This window comes from Solanum dulcamara, chromosome 7 (assembly GCF_947179165.1).
Source record: "Solanum dulcamara chromosome 7, daSolDulc1.2, whole genome shotgun sequence".
Lineage (NCBI taxonomy): Eukaryota > Viridiplantae > Streptophyta > Magnoliopsida > Solanales > Solanaceae > Solanum > Solanum dulcamara.
The window spans coordinates 12,436,198-12,462,210 of NC_077243.1; the positions used below are offsets into that span (position 1 = coordinate 12,436,198).

The 26,013-nt window shown below is 34.4% G+C and overlaps 1 protein-coding gene across 1 annotated transcript; it reads right to left on the minus strand.

Annotated features, from left to right (window-relative positions):
- Positions 1-1,538: 1,538 nt before the first annotated feature.
- Positions 1,539-7,322, minus strand: LOC129896637 (DNA polymerase epsilon subunit B). Its single transcript, XM_055972570.1, has 13 exons — positions 6,955-7,322; positions 6,662-6,842; positions 5,156-5,306; positions 4,908-5,039; positions 4,379-4,456; positions 3,751-3,855; positions 3,565-3,645; positions 3,328-3,458; positions 3,115-3,209; positions 2,931-3,030; positions 2,514-2,628; positions 2,314-2,424; positions 1,539-1,935 (listed from the first exon to the last, which is right to left on the minus strand). The coding sequence occupies exons 1-13, from the start codon at positions 7,118-7,120 to the stop codon at positions 1,795-1,797; spliced, it is 1,587 nt and encodes a 528-aa protein (XP_055828545.1). The 5' UTR covers positions 7,121-7,322; the 3' UTR covers positions 1,539-1,794.
- Positions 7,323-26,013: the final 18,691 nt, after the last annotated feature.

Consider the following 26,013-nt stretch of genomic DNA (forward strand, 5'->3'; position numbering starts at 1 on the left):
ACTACAATCGATAAAGGAGGATGCAATTACCAAGATTTCAACAGTTTGAAAATAGCAGGAAGAAAGATCATTAACAGTGATAAACTAAAATGTCCCTATTTGAGAGTAACTCTAGCAAAGGAATAGATGAGACAAGGAAGTTCAAAGTGTTACGTGTTTTGTTTTTGGTTGTTTGTTTATTTCTTTCCTACTCGATTGGGCCATGTAGGGAATGGATTTTGCCCGAGGTGATGTTTATACTCATTACTTCATCAATAAAATACCAAAATTTAACCCAAAAAATAACTTTATTACAAATCTTATTACCCACTTCTGTTTAATAGTGGCGATAGCAGTAACAATGAATGAATGAAGCTGTCAAACAAAGAAAAGTTTCTCAGTTTAATAGATGAATGTGAGAATATATTCAAGGATAAACATTGATGCTACGCCTCTGTTGAACTCTGAGCAATTGCTATAACCTATGAGAGTACAAACATAAGATACTGAAATTAGGAGCTGTTGAATAATAAATTCAAAGTCCTAGGAGATCAAATTTGTCTAAGTTTAGGTACTTATTAGTAGTTTATTTAATTCATATATAAATTTAAGTTATACACGCATATCATCAATGTAAAAAGATTATAGCATTCGGACAGATATTTTAATAACTACCGCATTAACACAAATAAGCTTATCTTTCGGCATAAATAAGTGTGAATTAGTGCAATAATCTCACAAGTCCACAATGATAACAACATTTGGTACTTTGTAGCACCCACATTTGACTGACGGAACAGGATTAATCATAATAACAACGGACCTTAAGAGATATGTGAAAAAAGTCGTCTCAATTACTCGAGAGGTAAGAAAATTGTGCCATCTTGCACAAATATGTTCACTGATTTGATATTCTCCAGTTCCACATGTCACAATATGCTACATACATTCAAGCTACACTAAAATTTCAAAATCTAACACGAGAGGGAAGGGGGTGGGGTGGGGTGGGGAATCAAACCAAAAAAGTGTCTTGAATGTTACGTAGAAATTTTAAGGGATATCCAATTTTGCGTTACAACAACGTACCCAAAATAATTTCATAAATGGAGTCTAGGGAAGACCCATATTTGGGTAGAAGTCTAATACAGTATCGTTATTCTTCCTTATTAGTAGGCACATTAACACACTATAATTTCTTGTGCTCTGACTTCTGTTATTATCTTTCTATTACTTTCTATACTTTGATTACTCTATTTTATCTGTGTCGCTTTCGTTATTTGCGTTATTTGCTTTCCCATAACACTGTGAACTTCTTAGCCTTATTTGACCTCTTTTATGCTTCTTTTGAGCTGAAGGTTTCTCAGAAACAGCTATCCTATCTTGATAGGAGTAAGGTCTGCATACACTTTACTCTCCCCAGACCCCATGTTGTCGGATTTCATTTGGTTGTTGTTGTTGGGGTCTGGAGAGGGGTGAGTACAGCAGCCTTACCCTTGCGTTAAGACAGTAGAGAGGCTGTATTAAAAGTTCTCATACATCCAAGATTATTTGACTTTGAGTTTTGACAATCAACTGATAATAAATTGTCTTACGTGAGTTACAACCTGTAAGAATGAGTATACCACGAGCTTAACAATGAAGTAGACCTCCTTTTTGCTTTTGCAATTAGATAAGGACAACAAACTAATATACAGAACCATTCTATAGACTGAAAAAGATAACTTATGGAAGAGCCAAAAGGCAATTAACACTAACTTAGCCACCAAAGAGTTAATCACTAAGCTAAGATGCCAGCGTGAAGTTGATGCTTACAAGTTACAATGCTGATAATTCTACTTCCTGATTGCATGGCCGGTATGCCACAAATGTGCCATCATTTGAGAAGGAACCAGGATTAAAGCATGTAACTCCTGTGTATCTGAAAGATTTCTGCTCACTTTTGTCCCCCAACACTATCTGTTTGGAAGTATCAGATCAAATTTTATCAATTGTAGTTCAAGCACATATCCTGTTATAAGTTTCAGGTCATAACAGTATGAAAAAGAGAGAATACACGTTCTCATCTTGAGACAATCTACAAAACCATTTAACCACATGGAGAACATTGTGAAACAAGATCACAGACGTTAGTCATGACTCTGCAATCATATGTCTCCTAGTGTTATATTTTAGCCCCCCCCCCCCCCCCCCAAATATACCCAAAAGCTGTCTTGTTCGGACTCTTCAAATAGGAAGTTATACTTGCATATTGTTAAACTGTCTGATGGAGGAATATTAATTTTGAATAAACTCTGATTTCTACAAAATCTCAATACAGAAGAAAGAGGAAAGTACCGTATGCGGGGTTGGATATAGGTGTAGACCATGATCATAATTCCAGATAATGGGTTGAACCGTCAAAGGGAGGGGGCAGAGATGGCTTTGATGTATTATAGTCGCAACAAGCTGCAAGGAAAATAAACATGGGCATATCCTGAATTTCGACCTATGATACCAAACAAAATCCAAACTTTGAGAATATGAAGACAATTTACATGCTCAAATGGATCACTGGTTTCTTCTGTTGAGGGAGGTATCAGACACGATCTTCGCATTCTATAAAGCATATCATGGCGGAATAGCACAATGTCTTGTGTATAAAACTTGATTCTGTTTCAACATGAAAAGTTAAGAATGCATCACTTCATCCATAATATAATATGCTAACATTTCAGCAGAAGATGCAATCCTTTGTGGCACACACCAAAGCACCCAGCATGTGTACAACATAAACATGAACAACTGTATGGACATAGATATTGATTGTGCTCATTTAGATTGGGCAAATGAGGGAAGATCTAAACTGAGAACTTCCTGTTGCATTACTTGTTTTCTTTTAGTTAAAGAATTGAAAAGAAGCTTTAGCTCTCATAGTTTAATTCAAAAGTCAGTGTGCAGCAAACAAAGGATACCTGCATGGGTTACTGGAGAATATTGCATTTGGAACATATTTCTGAAGTTCTTCAGCTAGGTATTTAGGCAAAGGACATCTGGGTAAGGCTGTTGAAGGACCTGGAGAAACAAGAGAAAACTCCTCATTATTTTATTAAGGTGGTAAAAGCTTAAACGACAAATTGTGATGATTTATCAACACACCTACATCATCAGGACCGGGGATAAAAAGAAACCGACTATGCTCTTTTAGTCGTTGGTGCGATGCAATCATTTCCCCAAGCTTTCCAAACTGAACTCTGGATATTATGTTTGTTTGTCAGTCACTTTATCAACAAATATTCTGTTTGTTTGTCAGTTACTTTATCAACAAATATTCGTCGCAGTAATACAGCTAAATTTCAAACCTGCACTTGCCTGAGACTTGAGATGGACTTGAATGAAATATTAAATGGCTGCGAGCAGAAGTTTCCCATGAAGACAAATAAAGAAGGAACCACCTCTACATTTTCGTAACCATTGAGAATTGTCTCCAGATTTCCCAAAGTCTTCTCTAAGGATAGGGGAGAATGGTGGATCAGGCAACCATAACTAGTCCATATGTATTAAAACAAGGAATAGAGGGTTAGAAAGAGAAAAAAGAAGCATATATACCTCCTCATTGTCCAGCCATATATCAGATAGTATAACAAACATATCATTTACAGCATTTTTCTCCAGCTCTGCAAGCCTTAGCTATTGCAAAGTTAAAGAAGCTTCATATCCATTCTTAGCTTCCATGAATAGTTTTGCCATGGTATTTTCAACTTTTATATTATTGAACGAAGTAAAAAAGGATACAGTTTCCTCTTTGGTAAGAATACCACCACCAAAGAAGTCAAGTCCTGAAAAAAATGCCATGGACTTTTCTCTGTCCTCTAATGGAGGAAATCCACATGTTCTGACCTGCATGATACACTTAGCAAATTAGCTATAAATTAAACCACCAATAATATTAACATATCCAAAACTCAGCCAAACAATTTGGACATCGAATCTTATGTGGTGGCTTATATCACTTTTGGTACAATAATTGCCTAAAGTTGGTAATTTCTGAACAGTCACCAGAATAAAAAGGATATTAAAGCACACCAGATTTGGCAAGCTTTTCTTGAGAGAATTGTGGATTGGCAGGTACAGAATCAGCTCTAGAGCAAAACGTAATCAGCTTTGACAACTGGCAAGCTTTATTGATCTTATTCCTCACTTGTACAATTAGGAATATAAACAAGCAGAACTCACTTCTCCTGTATTTACTTCGTCAGATATTGATAAGAAACTAAAAGTGAAGACTGATGAAATTCTTTTGGAGTCTAAGCACCACAAAGTATGAAAATTGATATTGCTGCTGATATTTATCGACCTCTTCTCAAGTATTTATCTAGTTCAAACTTGTATTTCAAAGAAGAGATTCAGCACAAGAATTGACCTGGAAAACACCATCCAACTGCATTTCACCTTCTGCCAGGACAATTGTATTTTCCGCAAAGAAACCTGTAGTTATCTTGTACTGCAGGTTATGGATACACTGCATGTAATTGCCAATACTGTCAACTCTAAGAGCACAATTTTCGAACACTGCCATTAACAAAGAGGGGGTGGATTCAATGTGCTTTAGTTCTATAACTCCATTATAGGATGGACCACATTTAAAGAATAATAACATAAACAAGAAGTGAAATTGTAAGACACTAAGACTAATTACAGGAGTAAATGCGTAAAGCAAACCAGCAACTAAGGGCTTTAGGAAAAACCAATCTGATATAAGCAAATGGATAGGTTTCTAGGACAACCAAAGAACTAAAGAGAGAGAAACAATCATCAGTCATGATTCAACATCAGAAGAGAAAAACTTGCTACTGAAGGACATTAACTACTCAGACTCAAGTACATTAGTCACAGTTGTTGTATCAACTATCATGAGCAATGAAATAAGAGAAAACATCTGAAAAGGATATTGCACTCGATAAATTTACTTCGACAGCAGCAGCAAGGTCTTCCAAGTAGAAATGACCATCCTCCAACTGAGATATTACTCCCATTATCCATCTCCGGCCTACTCTTCCAACAAGGGATTGAATGGGAGATATCTGCAAAACAACAATTTCCTACTGTGAGCATCATTTGCACTGGTACTTGAAAGCCATAGCTCTGCAATCCATCCAAAGAGATGTAAATCTAAACTAGGATCATTGTTGCCACTCACCTCACAGCTGCCATAATCAGAAGAGGCATCAAAAGCAAGGGTTGAAAACCGTGGATCACGAGCTAACCTTTGAAACAATAAGAGGAATCTATCCTTGTATAAGGTGGCTTTTGCAGAGGCATCACCATGAATGGGAAGCCTCCCTGTGTGCCTACACACAGAAAATGGATTCTTCTATTAACTTGAAATTCTAAGCATAGGAGGCTCCAAAATTATACACAGATCTGTCAAAAAGCTAAGTATAACATGCACTTGCAAGAAAAAAATGGAACATAGTTTTTGTATCTTATTATTTTAGAACTGAAATTCTTGTTGACTAACTTGAAATTCTAAGCATATCCAAAATTATACACAGATCTGTCAGAAAGCTAAGTATGATACACACTTGCAAGAAAAAATGGAACATAGTTTTTGTAGCTAGTTATTTTTTAGAACTGAAATTCTTGCAATTGACTAAGCTTGGAACAAATACTATAATAGTTAATATAATAAAACTGAACGGCTAATCAAGGTTTTGGCTTCCTCAATTTGTATACCAATTCAAAAGAGAATATTATGAAAAGGCTAGACCAAATTGAAGTAATTGGGCCTCGAGAGTATTTACACAAGAGTCAAAAGATGAAATGGCCAAACAAATTGTTGGTAGACTATGTTCGGATCCAGGTTGATAAATGGGTGTTGAAAGGCTACTGGATAAGTTAGGAAGAAATGTAGTTTATAACTAGTGGTCCATATTGTGATGAGGGCTATACGAATTGCTGTGAGAATCTGAATCCTCTCATCTCCCTTCTTCTCAGGCTTCTCATCCCCTTCCTGTCTATTTCATCATCTCTTTCTGCTCTTCTCCATCAATATTACTTTGTTATAGTAATTTTCCTATTTCAGTTTGTTAATCATAATCAATCTTCTCTATTGTTGAATATTTGAAGTAATATTCACTACAGAGAACTAACTTTTCAGTATGCCTATTCCTGAAAAACATCAACTTAAACAATTGGAGAAGTTGTCTTAAACTCTAGTTACATTTCAATGAAACAGTTAAATTCTTCAAAGTCGTACAGGAAACAGTTTCTAGAGTATGCTCACTTAAATGCTATCAAATTAACCAAAAATTCTCCAAGTTTTTGCTCTTTTCTTTCAGATTTGCAAGGAACTGTAAGAGATTTTACATATATTTTAGCTATAAATAATGCAATTGAGCTCTTAACCAAGTAACCTTAATGAGTAACAACAATGAAACCCCACTGAGTGGGCTCTGGGAGGATAGACTGTATGCCGACCTTACCACAACCTTGTGGAGGTAGAGAGGCTGAAGTAACCTTAATGAGTAAATGCGAGAAAACAAACATTTCTACTAACGCATACTTTACTGCTTACTGTGCCTATAAAGGGGTGCAAGAAATACCCAAATTCTCAAAGTTGCAACAAGTATAAAGGGAAAAAGAAGAATCAATAAATTGAATCAGAAAAGAGGGGAAAATGGATAAAAAGAGTTGATTAGCATACTCATGAAAGAACTTCTTAACAGGGTCGTATCGGAATTTAGGGACAATAAAAGCATCAATAACACGAAGGGCAGAAGCAGATGAAGAACTTGAGCTAGGGTTCTCTTCAACGGCGGCATCTGCCTCCAATAAAATGCTCACAACTTTATGCACCGGCTCCCTATCCAAAATCGAAGACTTCACTGCTTAAATCAAACAAAATTGCACAAAAATTATCAAACAAAAAAAACAAAATGACAATTAAATTACAAAATAAACAAAAAGGGAGTCCATTAAAATAAGAAATGTACGGACATGAAAGATGGTGAAGCTCATCGAGAAGGAGTTCAAGAGCATCGTCGAGAGCATCTGAGGGAAAATGGGAAAGGAAAGAGAGGACTTCGGAGAGAGCTTCTACTTTGAGAGAGTAACCTCTCATCTTGAACTTTCTCTGTACTTTGTTTCTTAAAACTCCACTCATTTTTTTTCTTCTTCAGAATTTTCGTTTGAAATTCTCTCAGTTTGTGGAGCTGTGAGAATTTCTGGATCTGATATCAAAGGCGGTATGAGTGGGGGACGGCACTGGTTTTAGGTATTTGTCTAATGTGCAATTTGGCGGGAAAAACTTCATCTTTTTCTATTGACCGATATTCTCCGACTTAAAAATGTGAATTTTTTTTAATGGGAAGAATAATGTTTTCAAGTTAAAGATACACCCGATTTTTAATTTGAATTTTGTGATCTTAAATTTAAAATATATTAAAATATTTTTAATCTTCTAATTTTAAATATATTAGTAAAAAAAATTATTAAAAATAAAAAGCTTAAATCATATACGACTCACTTAAATACTTTAACTAGGACTTTTTTCTATTGAACAGCTCTACACTCTCAAATTTAAAATATTTTTTCCCAATAAGCTAAAAGTATAAAATACATGAAATATACTCACAATGACATGATAATTTAACGAATTAAATAGTGATAGGTGTAATTTTTTAGTCCAAAAAAACATTAAAAGTGTTGTAAAATAGACTAGATTAATAATTCAGAAGGAGAAAATTAAAACAAAATAGATTAAGAAAAATAGGAGAAAATATATGTTCGTATTTCTGTATCATATTTCACATCTTCATTTGCATAGAATATGCACATTTTATAGTCATGAAGAAGTGTCAATTTGTTGCCTAACTTGCCCACCATGAAAAAGTGTCAATTTGTTGCCTAACTTGCTCAACTATCCAAATGGGTGGACTCCACTTGGATAGATACATTCATACATAACACTCCCCCTTGAATGTCCATGTATAATGCGTCTCCTTAATAATAATATACATAGTTATTTTCAATATCCATAGATGTTGTGCCTCGTTAAAACTTTACTAGAAAAAAACCCAGTGGAAAAAGCCTAATGAAGGAAAAAGAGTAATACGCCTTGATTGCTGCCTCATTAAGAATCTTGCCAGGAAAACCCAGTGGGACAAAAACCGTGGTTAAGGGAAAAAGAGTGCAGCGCGTATTTTACTCCCCCTGATGAAAACTTCATTTGATATTTTGGAGATGGCGCATTCCAACCTTATGCCTTAGCTTCTCAAAAGTTGATGTTGATAATGCCTTTGTGAATAAATCTGCAGGATTATCACTTGAACGAACTTGTTGTACATCAATTTCACCATTCTTTTGAAGATCATATGTGAAGAATAATTTTGGTGAAATGTGTTTCGTTCTGTCTCCTTTTATGAAGCCACCTTTCAATTGAGCTATGCACGCGACATTGTTTTTGAATATAATTGTGGGTATTTTAACATTATTTTCCAGACCACATCTTTCTTTGATGAACTGTATCATCGATCTCAACCACACACATTCTCTACTTGCTTCATGAAATGCTATTATTTCAGCATGATTTGAAGAAATAGCAACAATTGACTGTTTTGTAGATCGCCATGATATAACAGTCCCTCCGTGTGTAAACAGATAACCTGTCTGAGATCGAGCTTTATGTGGGTCTAATAAATAACCTGCATCTGCATAACCAATAAGGTCTGCGCAACCTTTGTTAGTATAAAACAAACCCATATCAATAGTACCCTTCAGGTATCGCAAAATATGTTTGATACCGTTCTAATGCCTTCGCGTTGGAGATGAACTATACCTTGCTAGCAAATTGACAGAAAATGTTATATCAGGCCTAGTTGCGTTAGCAAGGTACATAAGTGCGCCAATAGCACTGAGATATGGTACTTCAGGACCAAGAATTTCTTCATCCTCTTCTGGAGGTCGAAACTGATCCTTTTCCACTTCAAGTGATCGAACAACCATTGGAGTACTTAATGGATGTGCTTTGTCCATGTAAAATCTTTTTAAGATTTTCTCAGTGTAGGCAAATTGATGGACAAAAACTCCGTCTGCTAAATGTTCAATTTGCAGACCTAGACAAAGTTTTGTCTTTCCAAGGTCTTTTATTTTAAATTCTTTCTTTAAATATTCAATTGCCTTTTGGACCTCTTCAGGGGTTCCAATGAGATTTATGTCATCAACATAAACGGCGAGTATAACAAACTCTGATTCCATTTTCTTAATAAAAACACATGGACAAATGACATCATTTATATAACCTTCATTTATCAAGTACTCATTGAGGCGATTATACCACATACGCCCTGATTGTTTTAAATCATATAATGATCTTTGCAGTTTTATTGAGTACATTTCCAGAGACTTTTTACATGCTTCAGGCAATTTTAATCCATCTGGAATTTTCATGTAAATTTCATTATCAAGTGAACCATAAAGATAAGCTGTAACTACATCCATTAGATGTATTTCAAGATTTTTATGTACAGCTAAACTGATGAGATATCGAAAAGTTATTCCATCCATAACTAGTGAATATGTTTCTTCATAATTGACTCCGGGTCTTTGAGAGAATCCTTGTGCAACAAGGCGTGCCTTATATCTTACAATTTCATTTCTCTCATTTCGTTTTCTAACAAAAACCCATTTATAGCCAACTGGTTTTACACCTTCAGGGGTTTGGACTACAGGTCCAAAAACCTCACGTTTAGCAAGTGAGTCTAATTCTGATTGAATTGCCTTTTGCCATTCTGGCCAATCACATCTACGTCGACATTCTTCGATGGATTTAGGCTCAAGACTTTCACTATCTTGCATGAGGTTAAGTGCAACATTATATGCAAAAACATTATCAACCGTGATTTTAGATCGATCTAATTTTATCTCATCACCGAAAGAACTTATTGAAAGTTCTTCATTCGCTTGAGTCTCGGGTTCACTGATTTCTTCAAGAATATCAGGATTACTCAAATCTTGACCTTCTTCAGGAGGTTCTATTGTAGTATCATCTTTATTATTTCTCACGCTTCTCTTTCGAGGATTTTTATCCTTTGAACCCAACGGTCTACCACGCTTCTGGCGTGTTTGGGATTCAGAAGCTATGATACTTGTAGATGGTCCTTTTGGGACATCAATCCGGATAGGTACATTCACTGCAGGGATATGTGACTTAGTTATCCGTTTCAAATCAGTAAATGCATCTGACATTTGATTTGCTATTTTCTGCAAGTGGATAATCTTCTGGACTTCCTGTTCACATGTGCGGGTACGTGGATCAAAATGTGATAGTGATGAAACTTTCCACGCAATTTCTTTTTCTTTTTCGGGTTCCTTTTTCTCTCCCCCTAATGGCGAGAAAATTGTTTCATCAAATCGACAATCGGCAAATCGAGCAGTGAATAAATCTCTAGTCAACGGTTCAAGGTATCGAATTATGGAGGGTGAGTCAAACCCAACATATATGCCCAACTTTCGTTGAGGGCCCATTTTTGTACGTTGTGGTGGTGCTACAGACACATATACCGCACAACCAAAAATTCTTAAATGGGCTATATTTGGTTCATGACCAAATACTAATTGTGATGGAGAGTATTTATTATAATGTGTCGGTTTGAGACGTACAAGTGTTGCTGCATGTAAAATAGCATGACCCCAAACAGTAATTGACAATTTTGTTTTCATTAGTAGATGTCTTGCTATCAATTGTAGGCGCTTTATAAATGACTCTGCAAGGCCATTTTGAGTATGAACATGAGCAACAGGATGTTCAATTTTTATCTCAATTGATAAGCAATAATCATTAAATGCTTGAGATGTAAATTCTCCAGCATTATCAAGGCGAATGACCTTAATTGGATAATTTGGGAATTGCGCTCTCAATCTTATTATTTGTGCTAACAACTTCGCAAACGCCAGGTTGCGAGATGATAACAGGCACACATGAGACCATCTAGATGATGCATCTATTAGGACCATAAAATATCTAAACAATCCACTAGGTGGATGAATAGGTCCACATATATCTCCATGTATACGCTCTAAAAAACCAGGAGATTCGATGCCAACCTTCAGGATTGATGGTCTGGCAATTACTTTGCCTTGATAACAAGCAGCACATGAAAATTCATCATTGTAAGAATCTTCTGGTTCTTTAACGGATGTCCAGTTGAATTTTCAAGAATTCATCTCATTATTATTGATCCAGGATGACCTATTCGATCATGTCATAGCACAAATATATTTGGATCAGTAAACTTCTGGTTTACGATCATATTTGCTTTAATTGCACTAATTTTTGCATAATATAGGCCAGATGACAAAGTTGATAATTTTTCCAAAATATATTTATGGCCTGAGATACTCTTGGTTATGCCAAGATATTCAGTATTCATTTCATTTAGTGTCTCAACATGATATCCATTTCTGCGAATATCTTTAAAACTTAATAAGTTTCTAGGAGATTTAGAAGAGAATAATGCATCTTTTATAACAATTTTTGTTCCTTTAGGCAGAATTATAGTAGCTCTTCTGGAGCCTTCTATGATTTTTGAATTACCAGATATTGTATTAACATTAGCTTTTCTTTTAAGCAAATTGGAAAAATATTTCTCGTCTTTAAAAATAGCATGAGTTATTCCACTATCAATTACACAAATATCCTCTTGATTTATCATTGATCCAAATAAGATTTGAGGCATTTCCATATTTTCTTCAATAAGAAATAAAATACGTATTAACACATGGTATATTACATAAATTTTATTTATTTACATTGACTAAGAAAATACAAACATCATATTTAATACAGATAAAAAGAAATATATTTACATATTATTAGTTTTATCAATATTCATATTTTCGTCCGGAAAATTAAAAAAATCAGCTACATCCAAATGCACGGGCTCAATATTATCTTCAGAGATAAAATTCGTCTCTGCATTATTTTCTGTCCTTTTCAGAGATGCCTGATATAGCTGAACAAGGCGTTTTGATGACCGGCAAATCCGCGACCAGTGCCCCATACCTCCACATCTATGACATATCATCTATGATATATTGTTTCTGAATTATACTTCGGTAAAGCTTCTGGCTTTTTATCCTGGCTTTTATATTGCTGGTTATTTTTCGGTGCCAGCCGAGCATCATGATTAAAATTTCTTCTTTGACTACGACCACGACCACGACCACGACTGGGGCCATGACCTCTTTCTCGTTGGTTAGAATTTGCCTGATTCACTTCAGGGAGTGGCAAAGAACCAACTGGCCGACTATCATGATTTTTCATTAATAGTTCATTATGTCTTTCAGCAATAAGAAGGTGAGAAAGTAATTCAGAATATTTTTTAAATTCTTTTTCGCGATATTGCTGCAGGAGCATATTCGTGGGTGGAAATGTAGAGTATGTTTTTTCCAGTTTATCCTGCTCAGTGATCTCTTCTCCGCATAAATTTAACTGAGCTATAATTCTAAATAGAGCAGAATTATATTCAGTTATAATTTTGAAATCCATTAATCTCAAATTTAGCCAATCATGACGAGCTTGTGGAAGCATGACCAACTTCAGGTGGTCATATCTTTTTTTAAAATTTTTCCACAATTTAAGGGGGTCTTTTAATGTGAGATATTGTAATTTTAGCCTCTCGTCAAGATGGTGATGGAGAAATATCATGGCTTTAGCATGGTCTTGATTGAATGCCATATTGTCATCTTTAATGGTGTCTGCCAGACCCATTGATTCTAAATGAATTTCGGCATCAAATGCCCATGATGAGTAGCCTTTTCCAGAGATATCAAGAGCAGTAAATTCAATTTTGAAAATATTTGTCATTTTATAAAAATAAAATTAAATAAAACTCTTACCACTTTTGTTACTTTGAAAAATTAGCCGGAGCCTCGTGCTGATAACGTATTGTAAAATAGACTAGATTAATAATTCAGAAGGAGAAAATTAGAACAAAATAGATTAAGAAAAATAGGAGAAGATATATGTTCGTATTTCTGTATCTTATTTCACATCTTCATTTGCATAGAATATGCACATTTTATAGTCATGAAGAAGTGTCAATTTGTTGCCTAACTTGCCCACCATGAAAAAGTGTCAATTTATTGCCTAACTTGCTCAACTATCCAAATGGGTGGACTCCACTTGGATAGATACATCCATACATAACAAAAAGAATATATATAAATAAATGAAAAAGGAAATTATTTTTAAGTAAAAGAAAATGAAAAATCCTGTACTTTACCCACCCCTCTTTTCCCCTGCTATCCATTGGAGCACAAACCTACCTCTCCCTCTACAGAGCCACCACCATCACGGCAACCCTCCCTCTCCCTTTACCGTGTCACCCCCAACACGACAAATTATTTTTCAACTATAACTTTCTTTTTCATCCCAGTTTAGGTACGAGAAAGATTCGTCGGAAAAAAATGGAGTTATCTTGAATAATTTTTTTGTGTTCCATAGTTGATTATTTTTTTTGGCTGAAGAACATCCTTATATTCACACAAAATATACATCAATTTAAACCCAAAATAACAGATTTACAACAAATCAAAACACTTGGATAAAAGTTTGAGCAAAGCAAATAACAAATAGGAAAATCCTCAATAAAATTCACACAAATGGATATCAATTTAATACCAAAACACTACACTAACAAGATAGAGACAAATTTCAAACTTCAAATCCTCTACAAATTAACATGATTAAAATGACGGTAATAATGGTGGCAATGGCGGATTGGCGGTGGCAATGGTGCTGCTGCCAGTCATAATATGAATGGCAATGGGGCCAAAAAAGAATAGCCATGAAGGTAGAGGAACTGATGTGTTCGGAGAAAAAAAAGGAGAAAGAAGGGTGTATGGCGGCAGTGGCGGCGAACTAGTGGTCTGGTGGAAGAAGTGATTGGCAAAAAAACGAGGAAGAAGAAGCAGTATTTTTTTCCATAAAAAATGCCTAATTAAAAACCTTTCACGCGCCTATATAATGTAAATCACAAACAATTTGCCACATAGACAAAAAAATGTTCAAATGATTCAAATTCGGGAGGTAGAGGTGTTTAATAAGTATACGTCTTAATTAAAGTGTCTAAATAAATTACGTGGACAACTTCAAGGAGCCATGGATGATATAAGCCAAAATAAAAAGAGGCATTCTTTTTTTAAAGGGAAAACAACATTTATATCCCAAAAAAGTAAAATATTTATCTTTAAATGTCTTATTATTTTCATAGTCCTTTTTATTTTAAATTCGCACATTGACATCAATGCGCACCCTTTTTTCCCTCTCTGATACCATCACAGTAAATGAAGATATTTTAATGGTATCAAAGAGTAAATGAGTAGTGTCTTCATTGAAGGACTGTCATCAAAGTATAATATACTTTAGTGGTATCAAAGAATAATTGAGCATTATTTTCATTGAGGTTTGCTTCAGCCCTTCGATGAAATTATTCAATCATTCATGATACCATTGCGGTATATCTATATACTGTCATGGTATCACTGATGTATGTTTTAATTTTTCAATATTTTAATTTAAAAGCGGTTAAATAAGAGCCATAATTTGAAATAGCCGTCCTACATTGGTAGGAGTCAGGTCTGCGTACACTTTACCCTCCCCAGACCCCATGATGTGGGATTTCACTGAGTTGTTGTTGTTGTAAATAAGAGCCATAATTTAGATACAACCTTTTAAAAATTTGTAAAAAGAGAAAAAAATTAAAAATATATTGTCTTCTAATTTAGAGTTTCATAAATAAGATTGTGACTTTCATAATTTTCTCTTAATGGTTTCTTATTTATTTATTTAAAGAAAAAGCTTAATGTTATATGATATAGATAGGGTATCGATACCAAATTAGTATCATAGAAGATTAAACTCAATCCTATATGATATCAATATACCGACGGAGTATCACAGAGAATTAATTTATAGTTGTGACGCTAACGTCATGTGCGAAAAAAATAAAGTGAGTGTCATGCTCCGAGAGGGTACCCTAGGAGTGACTGACACTCAAAAGCCATTGCTGGCTCCCAAGCGAACCACTTGGCCTGATCACACATTCATTGATTCAATGGAAGACTTAGTTTAAAAGAAAAACAAATCTTAGTGGGCTAACTCAATCATCAATCTCGATCATTCAAATAAAAAACATAGTTTGAAAGAAAATTAATCAAGGATATCAAAATAAATCCATCACTATCTAGTCTATGAAGCCTTTATCTCTACTACCCAAATGGTGTCATTGACAAGTTCATGGCCACCTCAAAAAAAGTACTCATAAGCAATGGAAGAATGAATATGATCCCTCCGAAGGCAAGGAGGTCTCACCACTATCAGGACAGAAATAGATCTTCAATGAAGTGCCTGTTGATGATCTCTAACACCTGTCCCTGCATTATAAAATGATGCAGGCCCAAATAGACGCCAGTATATGGAATGTACGAGTATGTAATATGGCCGAATGAAATAACAATACATCAAAGGAACTCAATATAGAATGAAACTCACCCAACTCAGTATGATATGCAAGTATCAAATATAACAATTCTTTAAGAAGGACTCAGTAATATGCAACTTATTTAAAATATGCCATTTACTTTCATGTACAATCTGGGATTCTCTCTTAACCGACAACAATCCCACCACCTATAAGTAGGTGATGCACAACGAATCGATGTCGTTGCCACGTCCGTCTAATACTTGCCAAGGTAAAGGATAAATTTACCAATCTGGATCCACCAATCAATCAAGTCCTATCTTTTCAGGACAATAAAATAGGGAAATATCCGACTTTAACGGTCCAATCCTCTTTTACGCTGGCTACGTAGTTATTGAGTTTTACTATCGCTCAATTCGGTGCTCGATACTACTCTCAAAACTCAAAATGCTCATGCAAATTAAACAAATCAATCAGTTCAATCAAAACTTTCGACTAATCTCCTTGGACTCCCATCGAAACTCAGTCTCATCTCAATCATTATGCTCTTTCAAATTAATTCAATCAAATCCACTCATTAAGATTAAATACTTAACTCTTTTAAATCTCTTTAAAACATGCAATTTTGACTCAAAATAATGCATAGCAAAATTACGATCAAAACAGTTAAAATTCTTAAAGACTCTTTCAATTTAACTCTGGATCGACTCATGCTCAAATAATCAAGTTCTTTCAGAAATATATTTTTGAAAATCAATCACAACTTATTAAAACTTTATTTCAAAACCATCATTTATGCCCAAGATATCCATGTTCAAAATAAAGAAAAAAAATCAACTTATGTGAAAACTTTTCTTGTACAATCAATGTTCAAAATCAAATATAATATTCAATTAGGGTTCATGTGAATGAAGACATAAACATGCATCCAAATCAAATACTCAACCCATGAACAATATCAATACGTATTTTAATTATGTACAAGGAACCCAACAGACAATAGATAACTCAAGAATTCAATTCAAGGAACTCGGAAACTCCAACTCAACTCAACTTGATTCAATAAAGATGAAGGGGCACGTGGACGAACTCGGTCCAACGTTGTGTTAGCCTTGTATACCTGAATCTTAGGAGTTATTGGATAAAAATATTGGGTTTGGAACCTTGTAGATTGAAGTTGAGAAACCAATCTATGGATTTGTGAAGGAGATCTTCAATTTGGAGTCTTTAGATCTCCCAATATTGGAGAAATTCCTTTCTTGAAGTTCTTGATCTTTGGGAGAAGGAGAATTTGGGATTTTGAGAGTATCTCTACGTATAAGAATACTATTAGGTTGAAAGATTGAGAAAAATCACCTTTTAATAAATTTCGTCGGCAATTTCAATGAGCTGGAGGTCTCCTCGCCGATCTATTCGGCGAGTCGCCAAATGGTGCTTTAGCTCGCCCAATCCAACATTTTTTGAAGGATTTCGGGCACTATTCGGCAAGCTAGGTCGTGTTTCGCCGAACTATTCGGCGAGTCGCCAAATTGGCTGATGAGTTCGCCGAATTGTCCTATCCGAACATGTTTCAGTAAAACGATCATAAATTTTTACTCCAAACTCCAAAATATGCAATCTTGGTGGAGTTGGAAAAAAGATTCAAAGACCTTTAATTTGATAGGTCATAGGCCACCTAATTCGTTATACTCTAGGAGATATGGTCTGTTGACACCCAATTTTGGCCATCCACAACGCAAATTAGCTATCGAGTTTCTTTGAATTTGAACATTTTGAAACAATTAGCTTTTATAAAAAATATATATACTTTCATATTATTCTTAACTATTTTTATCTTTTTATAAATTTTAGTATAATATACATATTTCTATATAACTATATATTTGATTAATATTTATGTGGTTATTCAAAAATTACCTTAAAAGATTTTATTTTTTACAAAATACAATGTTAGTTAGGTTAGTTTAATTATAGTTTGCATTTTTGAAAATTTTAGTTTTTTTCTAAAAAAAATAAAATAAAATAAATAAAAAAAAAATCCCAAACTCCCACATCGAAAATACATGGAAAACTTGGGGTTTTTGGAGCCTATATAAAGGCTCATAGTTTCATTAAGAAGAGGAAGAAGGAGGAGGTTTTTTAACCACCCCAAAGTTAGAAATTTTCTTAACTTGGCTAGGATTTTGGACTTTTGTCCCCAGCCTAAAAGTTGTGAAAATTTATAGCTTTCAATCTATATTTTCTTCACGAAAAATAGGAGATTGAAGTTGAAATTTAGGCTAAGAACCCACGAAGGTTCGAGTCTAAACTTTTTTTAAAAAAATCTTTTTCTTTGTTTTTGTAGATTGGAGTTCCATCAAGCTATTATTGGATGGTGGTGAAGTTGTCTTCCGCTCATCGTTTTCAATCTTGGCCCGGAAAGAGGTAAAATATTTTTTCAGTTTTATTTTACTTAATTGTTTCACGTTTTATATTTAGTTGATTCATAGTCTTATTTTTTTAGTTAGTATGTATATAAGAATAATTAAAATTAATGATATAAATTTGTTATAGTTAGCATGTGTTAGGATTAATTAGCTAGCATGTGTTAGAGTTAATTAGCTAGAATATGTTAGGATTATTTCATTAAAGCACTTAGTTTTGTTCATTATTTTTCCAAGTAGTTTGATATTATTATTATTACTATTATTATTATTATTGTTTGTTGTTATTATTATTGTTTGTTCTTATTATTATTGTTGTTGTTATTATTATTGTTGTTGTTTTTATTATTGTTGTTGTTGATTACTATTATTATTAATATTATTATTATTATTGATTGTTGTTGTTATTATTATTGTTGTTCTTATTATTGTTGTTTTTATTATTGTTGTTGTTGATTACTATTATTATTATTATTATTATTATTGTTCTTGTTGTTGTTGTTGTTGTTGTTGTTGTTATTATTGTGTTCTTGTTGTTGTTGTTGTTGTTATTGTTATTATTATTATTATTATTATTATTATCATAAAATTAATTTTTGTCCGTTTACTCTTTCTTCACCCATAGATTAGTTTGTCTTAAAACAAAGCAACATTTATGCGTTTAATTCTTTATGTGATATTTTGCATTAATTATTATAAGCACAAACTAATACATTGGCTTTTGAGTTATTTTTCTTTTTCAGGGAAAGACTAATTTATGTCGGAAAACAAACTTGCTTACTTCTCAAAGATCGAGGGTTCAACAAAGTTGTTTCTTTCTTTGTAGGGGCTGTTATCAAAGGACATCATGCGATAAATGAAAGGATCTCAATTTGGAGGTCAATTCCCTCTCCCTAACTAAGAAGTTTTCTTTGTACACAGAAGAGACGACATTATTTCAAGAGAGGGGATCACGGGACAATGAGTTAATGGGAAATAACGATGACATTAAATTTCACAAGACACCAATACACAGCCTGAAAGATAAATCGGGGGAGTCTTTGACTATGAAATCTTACTCCTATATCTTATTACTTATTTTTTTTTTATTTTTTAGAATGGCCCCGCTTTCACACTCTTCTCATATCTTTGCCGGAAAACTGTCCCCGACAATAGTCGGGGATGGTTATAACAACGTATGATTCTTTGAATAGTTGGAAGAATTCAAATCATAAGAGACAATCCTCAAGAAAAACACAACAACAATAACCAGAGCTCAAGAAATTGGATTTATTGGAGAAGTATCAATTTGAGGAAGAAAGATATAGGGTGATAAACATCCAACGTCTATATTAGATGAAGAATTAAAGAGATACATATTTCAAGAGTCTCCTAAAAAATGATGTAAAAATTCAAGATAAACAAGAAATAGGATGCAAATACTAATTGAGAAATTATAGGAAAGCATAGAAAACATTGAAAGACAATCCTCTCCAGTAGAAGAATTATCCCAGATTCTGAAAAGAGCAGATAATTTCGTACAATTTGTCCTCCAAAATGCACCCGTTATTATCCGTCACCAGGACAATGAGTTATGTTATCTATAATTGTTTGTCAAGTCTGCATGAAGAGGACATCATCAATAAATAAATATAAAGATTTTACTAGTACTGATGTAAAGGAATCTCGAAACTTCAAATGAGAGGTTTTGGAAAGGGGAATATCGGCAAAGAAGAGATTATTTGGGTCAAAGAATTCTCTAATATATGTTGAACCTGTGTTCAGTAAGGCAGGAGAGACAATTGGTGTAAATTACATAGGAATGGAGATAACTGATCAGATAAGGAAAATAGAAAAAAAAATGGCAAAATTGCAAGAAGAGATAGTTGTACAGAAAGCCAAGGAGACTGAACTTAACAGAGAAAACTATGCGAGAGAAACAAATGCTTGCAACCATGTCTCATTAGATTAGATCCTTTTGTCAGGAGTGGTTAATATGATCGAGATTTTTTCTACCATAAAATTGGATAAGGAACATCGTCAGCTTGTGAATGTAATATTGTCTTCAGGAGATTTGGTTCTTCAACTAATAAATGACATCATTGACCTTTCCAAAGTCGAATCAGGAGTAATGAAGTTGGAAGCCACAACATTCCGACCAAGAGAGGTTATAAAGCACGCTGCAGCATCTCCACAGAAAATATTAACATTGGAAGAACACACCAAGTTTGTCTAAAGCTCTGAATTATTTTATATATCATATCTGCAAGAACTACGCACACCTGATTCTCATCTCGATGAGATACGTAGGCAGCCCTTCTTGAGTTCGGTATTTCTTTTTTCAAAAAAAAAAATGATTAAAAAAATAGAAAATAAATAAAATAAAAAATTGTGTACATATGTTAAGTGTCATATCTTCTTGATTGGAACGAATACAGTTAGGAGCATGCGAAATATTTGGTATGATGAAAATGATTGGCTTTGTGGTAAACCATAGCTTCTGTTGGTATCTTTCATTCATACTTTTGTGATGCTTGAAAATTCTCTTGCGGGCATTCAAGGTAAGAATATAACCAACCTCATGGCTTCATGTGCATTGTGTGGTGAGCTTTAGATTAAAATTCAATTTAATCGCACTGTTGATCTAGAACTTGGCCTGATATGTTTGTTGAGGCGAAATCCTGAGTTATGTTTGGTTTGAGAAAGGATTGTAGGCCTTTTTTGACCCGATTGTGCCTTTCAGAGCCTACCAAATAACATTAATCCCTAGTTTTCCCACTTTGAGCCTAAAACCTTTTCTTTGGACAACCACATCTTAGCCCTTTCCCTTCTGAGTGCTTACATGCACTATCCCTCTCTTGGCCCAACCTCCTTGAGCGCACCAAAGACGCGCAAATTATAGAAGAAGATCCAACTTCGAAATTGCCAAAGGCAAAAGACGTAAAGTCTCCAAAGTCAAGAAAGCAAAGACGACTTTCTCATAAAAAAAAAAAGAACCTCCTACAAGGTCGATGTAAGACAAAAAGGAAACTACTCCAACAAAAAAGGAGAAACCTCAAAAAGGAACGAAAAGAGAAAAGCTCTAACAACTAAGGACTCAAAGAAGTCAAGACAAAAGAAAGAGGTGAAAAGAGGAAAAACTCTATCAAATAAAGACTCGAAGAAGTTGAGACAAAAGAAAGAGGATTAGACGTCAAAGGCGTATCAATCATCAAAAGCACAAATTCAGTGTGATGCTCAAGGAGAGATTAAGTCACTTTTATCCTAAATTAATATCCCACCCGTTCCCTTAGCCTACATTACAAACCAATAAACAAGCCCTATATGATCTCATTCCAAATATTCTCACATTAGTGGAGACTTACATGCAGGCCAAGCATATGGTATCACAATTGCATGCGTTGAACTTTCTTGAGAGTGTGAGTGCACTTTGTAAAATGTTCTCAAAATCAAACACTTCATATATGTGCGAAATAGAACTTTCTTTATTGTGAGGGCACTTGAAACATGATGATTGGTATAATTCTAAACCTTTGTTGGAAGCAGGATGAAAAAAATCTTGTCGACACTTAAGTATGTTTGAGGTACTACTTGAAGCTATAAGAATTACCTTGAAGTCAATCTCAGTTATGAGAAAGGAAATGAGAAAGGAAATGAGAAATATTTCTATGCATTCCTAACTGTTGATACCAATTGTAGTCAAAATTTGACTAACTCTTGCATTTGTCCTTTGAAAGTGTGTAATCCCATTGATGTGAGATGCCTATTTTACTTCATTGGATCGTCCATATCAAACTGGTGGAATATCTCGTGTTTTAAGCTGGAAATGTTGTAAGTAATACAGTTTTTCATGTCATTATGCTCATATTACACATGTGTCTACTGATTATCTTATCTCAGATTTTGCAGCATTCATCATCCAGAGAATTGGAACTACATTTGACCTGATTCCTGCACCAACAGGATATGTAGGCGCCACAATGGCTCGGTCATGTTCCCCGTAAGATTTTCATTTCTCCCTTTTAATGAAAACTGGGACAAAATTTTTGAGATCTTCTCAAAAATTCAGAAGAAGATACTATCTCCAGCAAGTCAAGATTGGAGATCATGTTAATATATGCAACTGGGACAGAATTTTTGAGAAGATCTCAAAAATTCCATCAAGAATTGTCAGAAGTTCGAAGTCAACTTCAAATAATCTCCAACATTGATAGAATGAAGCGAACTCAAATTCAAGTTGCGAGCCACCGAGGCCTCGTATAACTTCTATCAAAGACATGAGTTCCAACGAACACGAGTTGTTCAAAAATAAAAATAAAAATAAATAATAATAATAATTAAAAAAATAAATAAATTGTCAAATCATCCAAGAAGATGACAATGCATTTCATTTCCATTGCATTTTCATTTGCCAAGAGGGCCATTCATATTTTATTTTATTCATATTATATTATCGGAGGTGGTAATATCATTTGCCAAGAAGGCCATTCATATCATATTTTATTCATATTATATTACCGGAGGTGGTAATATCATTGCCAAGAGGGCCATTGCATTCATCATTGCCAAGAGGGCCATTGCATTTTCATTGCCAAGAGGGCCATTGCATTTTCATTTGCCAAGAGGGCCATTCATATTTTATTTTATTCATATTATATTATCGGAGGTGGTAATATCATTTGCCAAGAAGGCCATTCATATTTTATTGCATTCATATTATATTGCCGGAGGTGGTAATATCATTGCCAAGAGGGCCATTGCATTCATAATTGCCAAGAGGGCATTCATATTTTATTTTATTCATATTATATTATCGGAGGTGGTAATATCATTTGCCAAGAGGCCATTCATATTTTATTGCATTCATATTATATTGCCGGAGGTGGTAATATCATTGCCAAGAGGGCCATTGCATTCATTATTGCCAAGAGGGCCATTGCATTTTCATCTGCCAAGAGGGCCATTCATATTTTATTTTATTCATATTATATTACCGGAGGTGGTAATATCATTGCCAAGAGGGCCATTGCATTCATCATTGCCAAGAGGGCCATTGCATAATCATTGCCAAGAGGGTCATTGCATTCATATTATATTACCGGAGGTGGTAATATCATTGCCAAGAGGGCCATTGCATTCATCATTGCCAAGAGGGCCATTGCATTTTTATCTGCCAAGAGGGCCATTCATATTTTATTTTATTCATATTATATTACCGGAGGTGGTAATATCATTGCCAAGAGGGCCATTGCATTCATCATTGCCAAGAGGGCCATTGCATTTTTATCTGCCAAGAGGGCCATTCATATTTTATTTTATTCATATTATATTACCGGAGGTGGTAATATCATTGCCAAGAGGGCCATTGCATTCATCATTGCCAAGAGGGCCATTGCATATTCATTGCCAAAAGGGTCATTGCATTTCAATTTGCCAAGAGGGCCATTGCATTTTCATTTGCCAAAAGGGTCATTACATATTCATTGCCAAGAAGGTCATTGCATATATCCTACCAATGGATTTTCATTCGTCCTACCAATGGACATGCAACATATCCTACCAATGGATCTTCATTTGTCCTACCGATGGACAGATAGTTATTTTTTCAAGTATCCTATCAATGGATCACCATCCTACCGACATGCAACATATCCTACCAATGGATCTTCATTTGTCCTACCGATGGACAGATAGTTATTTTTTCAAGTATCCTATCAATGGATCACCATCCTACCGATAGTGCAGCATTATCCTACCAACGAATCAATGAGGATTTTTCCAACATGCAAAGAGGATGAAAGAAAGTGCGAACGACATCAAAGAGGATGCAGCACAACGTGAAATCCTTTTAGCAGCGAACTGGGACACAGTCCAAAGAATAATGTCAAACTCATAGGACACGAGCTAAGGAAACGACTTCCACCACAATAAACTACATTTCTATCGGAAGGCGTGTGGTTAGGGCTGGGCGTTCGGTATTCGGTTCGGTATTTTCAAAGTCAGGGTTCGATAATTCGGTAATCGGTAATTCAAAATATATACCAAATACCGAACTTTCAAACTTCGGTTCGGTAATTCGGTAATCGGTAAATAAAACTTCGGTTCGATACGGTATTCGGTAATACCATATTGAAGTACATTTTTTCAAATATTTTTTCACAACCCATTGCTATGCCAACTGCAATTGACAGCCTTTGTTTCCATGGGAAATTCCATTTCCCCTCAACATAATCTGCAACAATAAAGAACAACAATATGATAAAGAATTACAAGATGAGAAATTTAAAGTTCTTGACTACTTATAATTGGCTTACTTTTGAAAAGTGTTAGTAGACTTCCACTGTTCTGATATTTGTAGATAAGCATTTTTTCATCATTGCTAGAGTAATAAGCAACAAGTGGAAGTACATTTTGATGCTTCAAGTTCCTTATCTTTTTCATCGTTTGCGAAAATTTCTTGAATCCCACTTGTAGAGTTGTAGTTTCTTCAGTCTCTTGACAGCAAACACACCACTGCTGCAACATTAATAATATGACGGGTAAAAAATGCAGAATATACCATGTGTCACAGAAAATAATCAATCACAAAGTTAAGAGAACAAAACAACTATGAAAAAGAATCAACATAAGATTAATTAGTTCATATGCTTTTTGATAGATGAGTACCTAGACCTTGATGGAAATAGAGCCAGCGACTTCTTTGATGAGGTTCCTGACGAAGTGGATTCTTTGCCGCTTTGGATGAGAAATTTGGAAGAAGCTGCTGTCTAGGGTTGGGCATTTGGATGAATAGAAAGGGAATGTAGATGTAGGTGATTTTTATGGTTTTGGGCTGCAGGGGCAACGGATTTGGGCTGGAGGGGCACAAGGCTGGTCTTAAAATATTTATGGGCCTTTAGCCCTTTACTTCTTTAGGCAATTAGGCCCAACAGACTAATTTATTTTCGGTATTCGGTATTTTACCGAATACCGAACAGTAAAATTAAAAATACCGAATACCGAAACCGAATACCGAACAATAAAATTATAAATACCGAATACCGAACCGAATTACCGAATACCGAAATACCGAAATAGCCGGTTCGGTTCGGTAATTCGGTTTTCGGTATTTTATGCCCAGCCCTACGTGTGGTTATTTCGGGGTTCATTCATAATTCAAAACTCGTACCAACCCCTTTTCAAAAAGATGAAAATGGAGTCGGCCAAAATTGGATTTGTCAATTTTCTTTGTCCACGATCTCTTTTATCAATCATATCCAAAGAAAGGGACAGCTGTTGACACCCAATTTTGGCCATCCACAACGCAAATTAGCTATCGAGTTTCTTTGAATTTGAACATTTTGAAACAATTAGCTTTTATAAAAAATATATATATTTTCATATTATTCTTAACTATTTTTATCTTTTTATAAATTTTAGTATAATATACATATTTCTATATAACTATATATTTGATTAATATTTATGTGGTTATTCAAAAATTATCTTAAAAGATTTTATTTTTTACTAAATACAATGTTAGTTAGGTTAGTTTAATTATAGTTTGCATTTTTAAAAATTTTAGTTTTTTTCTAAAAAAATAAAAAAAAAATAATAAAAAAAAAATATCCCAAACTCCCACATCGAAAATACATGGAAAACTTGGGGTTTTTGGAGCCTATATAAAGGCTCATATTTTCATTAAGAAGAGGAAGAAGGAGGAGGTTTTTTAACCACCCCAAAGTTAGAAATTTTCTTAACTTGGCTAGGATTTTGGACTTTTGTCCCCAGCCTAAAAGTTGTGAAAATTTATAGCTTTCAATCTATATTTTCTTCACGAAAAATAGGAGATTGAAGTTAAAATTTAGGCTAAGAACCCACGAAGGTTCGAGTCTAAACTTTTTTTAAAAAAATCTTTTTCTTTGTTTTTGTAGATTGGAGTTCCATCAAGCTATTATTGGATGGTGGTGAAGTTGTCTTCCGCTCATCGTTTTCAATCTTGGCCCGGAAAGAGGTAAAATATTTTTTCAGTTTTATTTTACTTAATTGTTTCACGTTTTATATTTAGTTGATTCATAGTCTTATTTTTTTAGTTAGTATGTATATAAGAATAATTAAAATTAATGATATAAATTTGTTATAGTTAGCATGTGTTAGGATTAATTAGCTAGCATGTGTTAGAGTTAATTAGC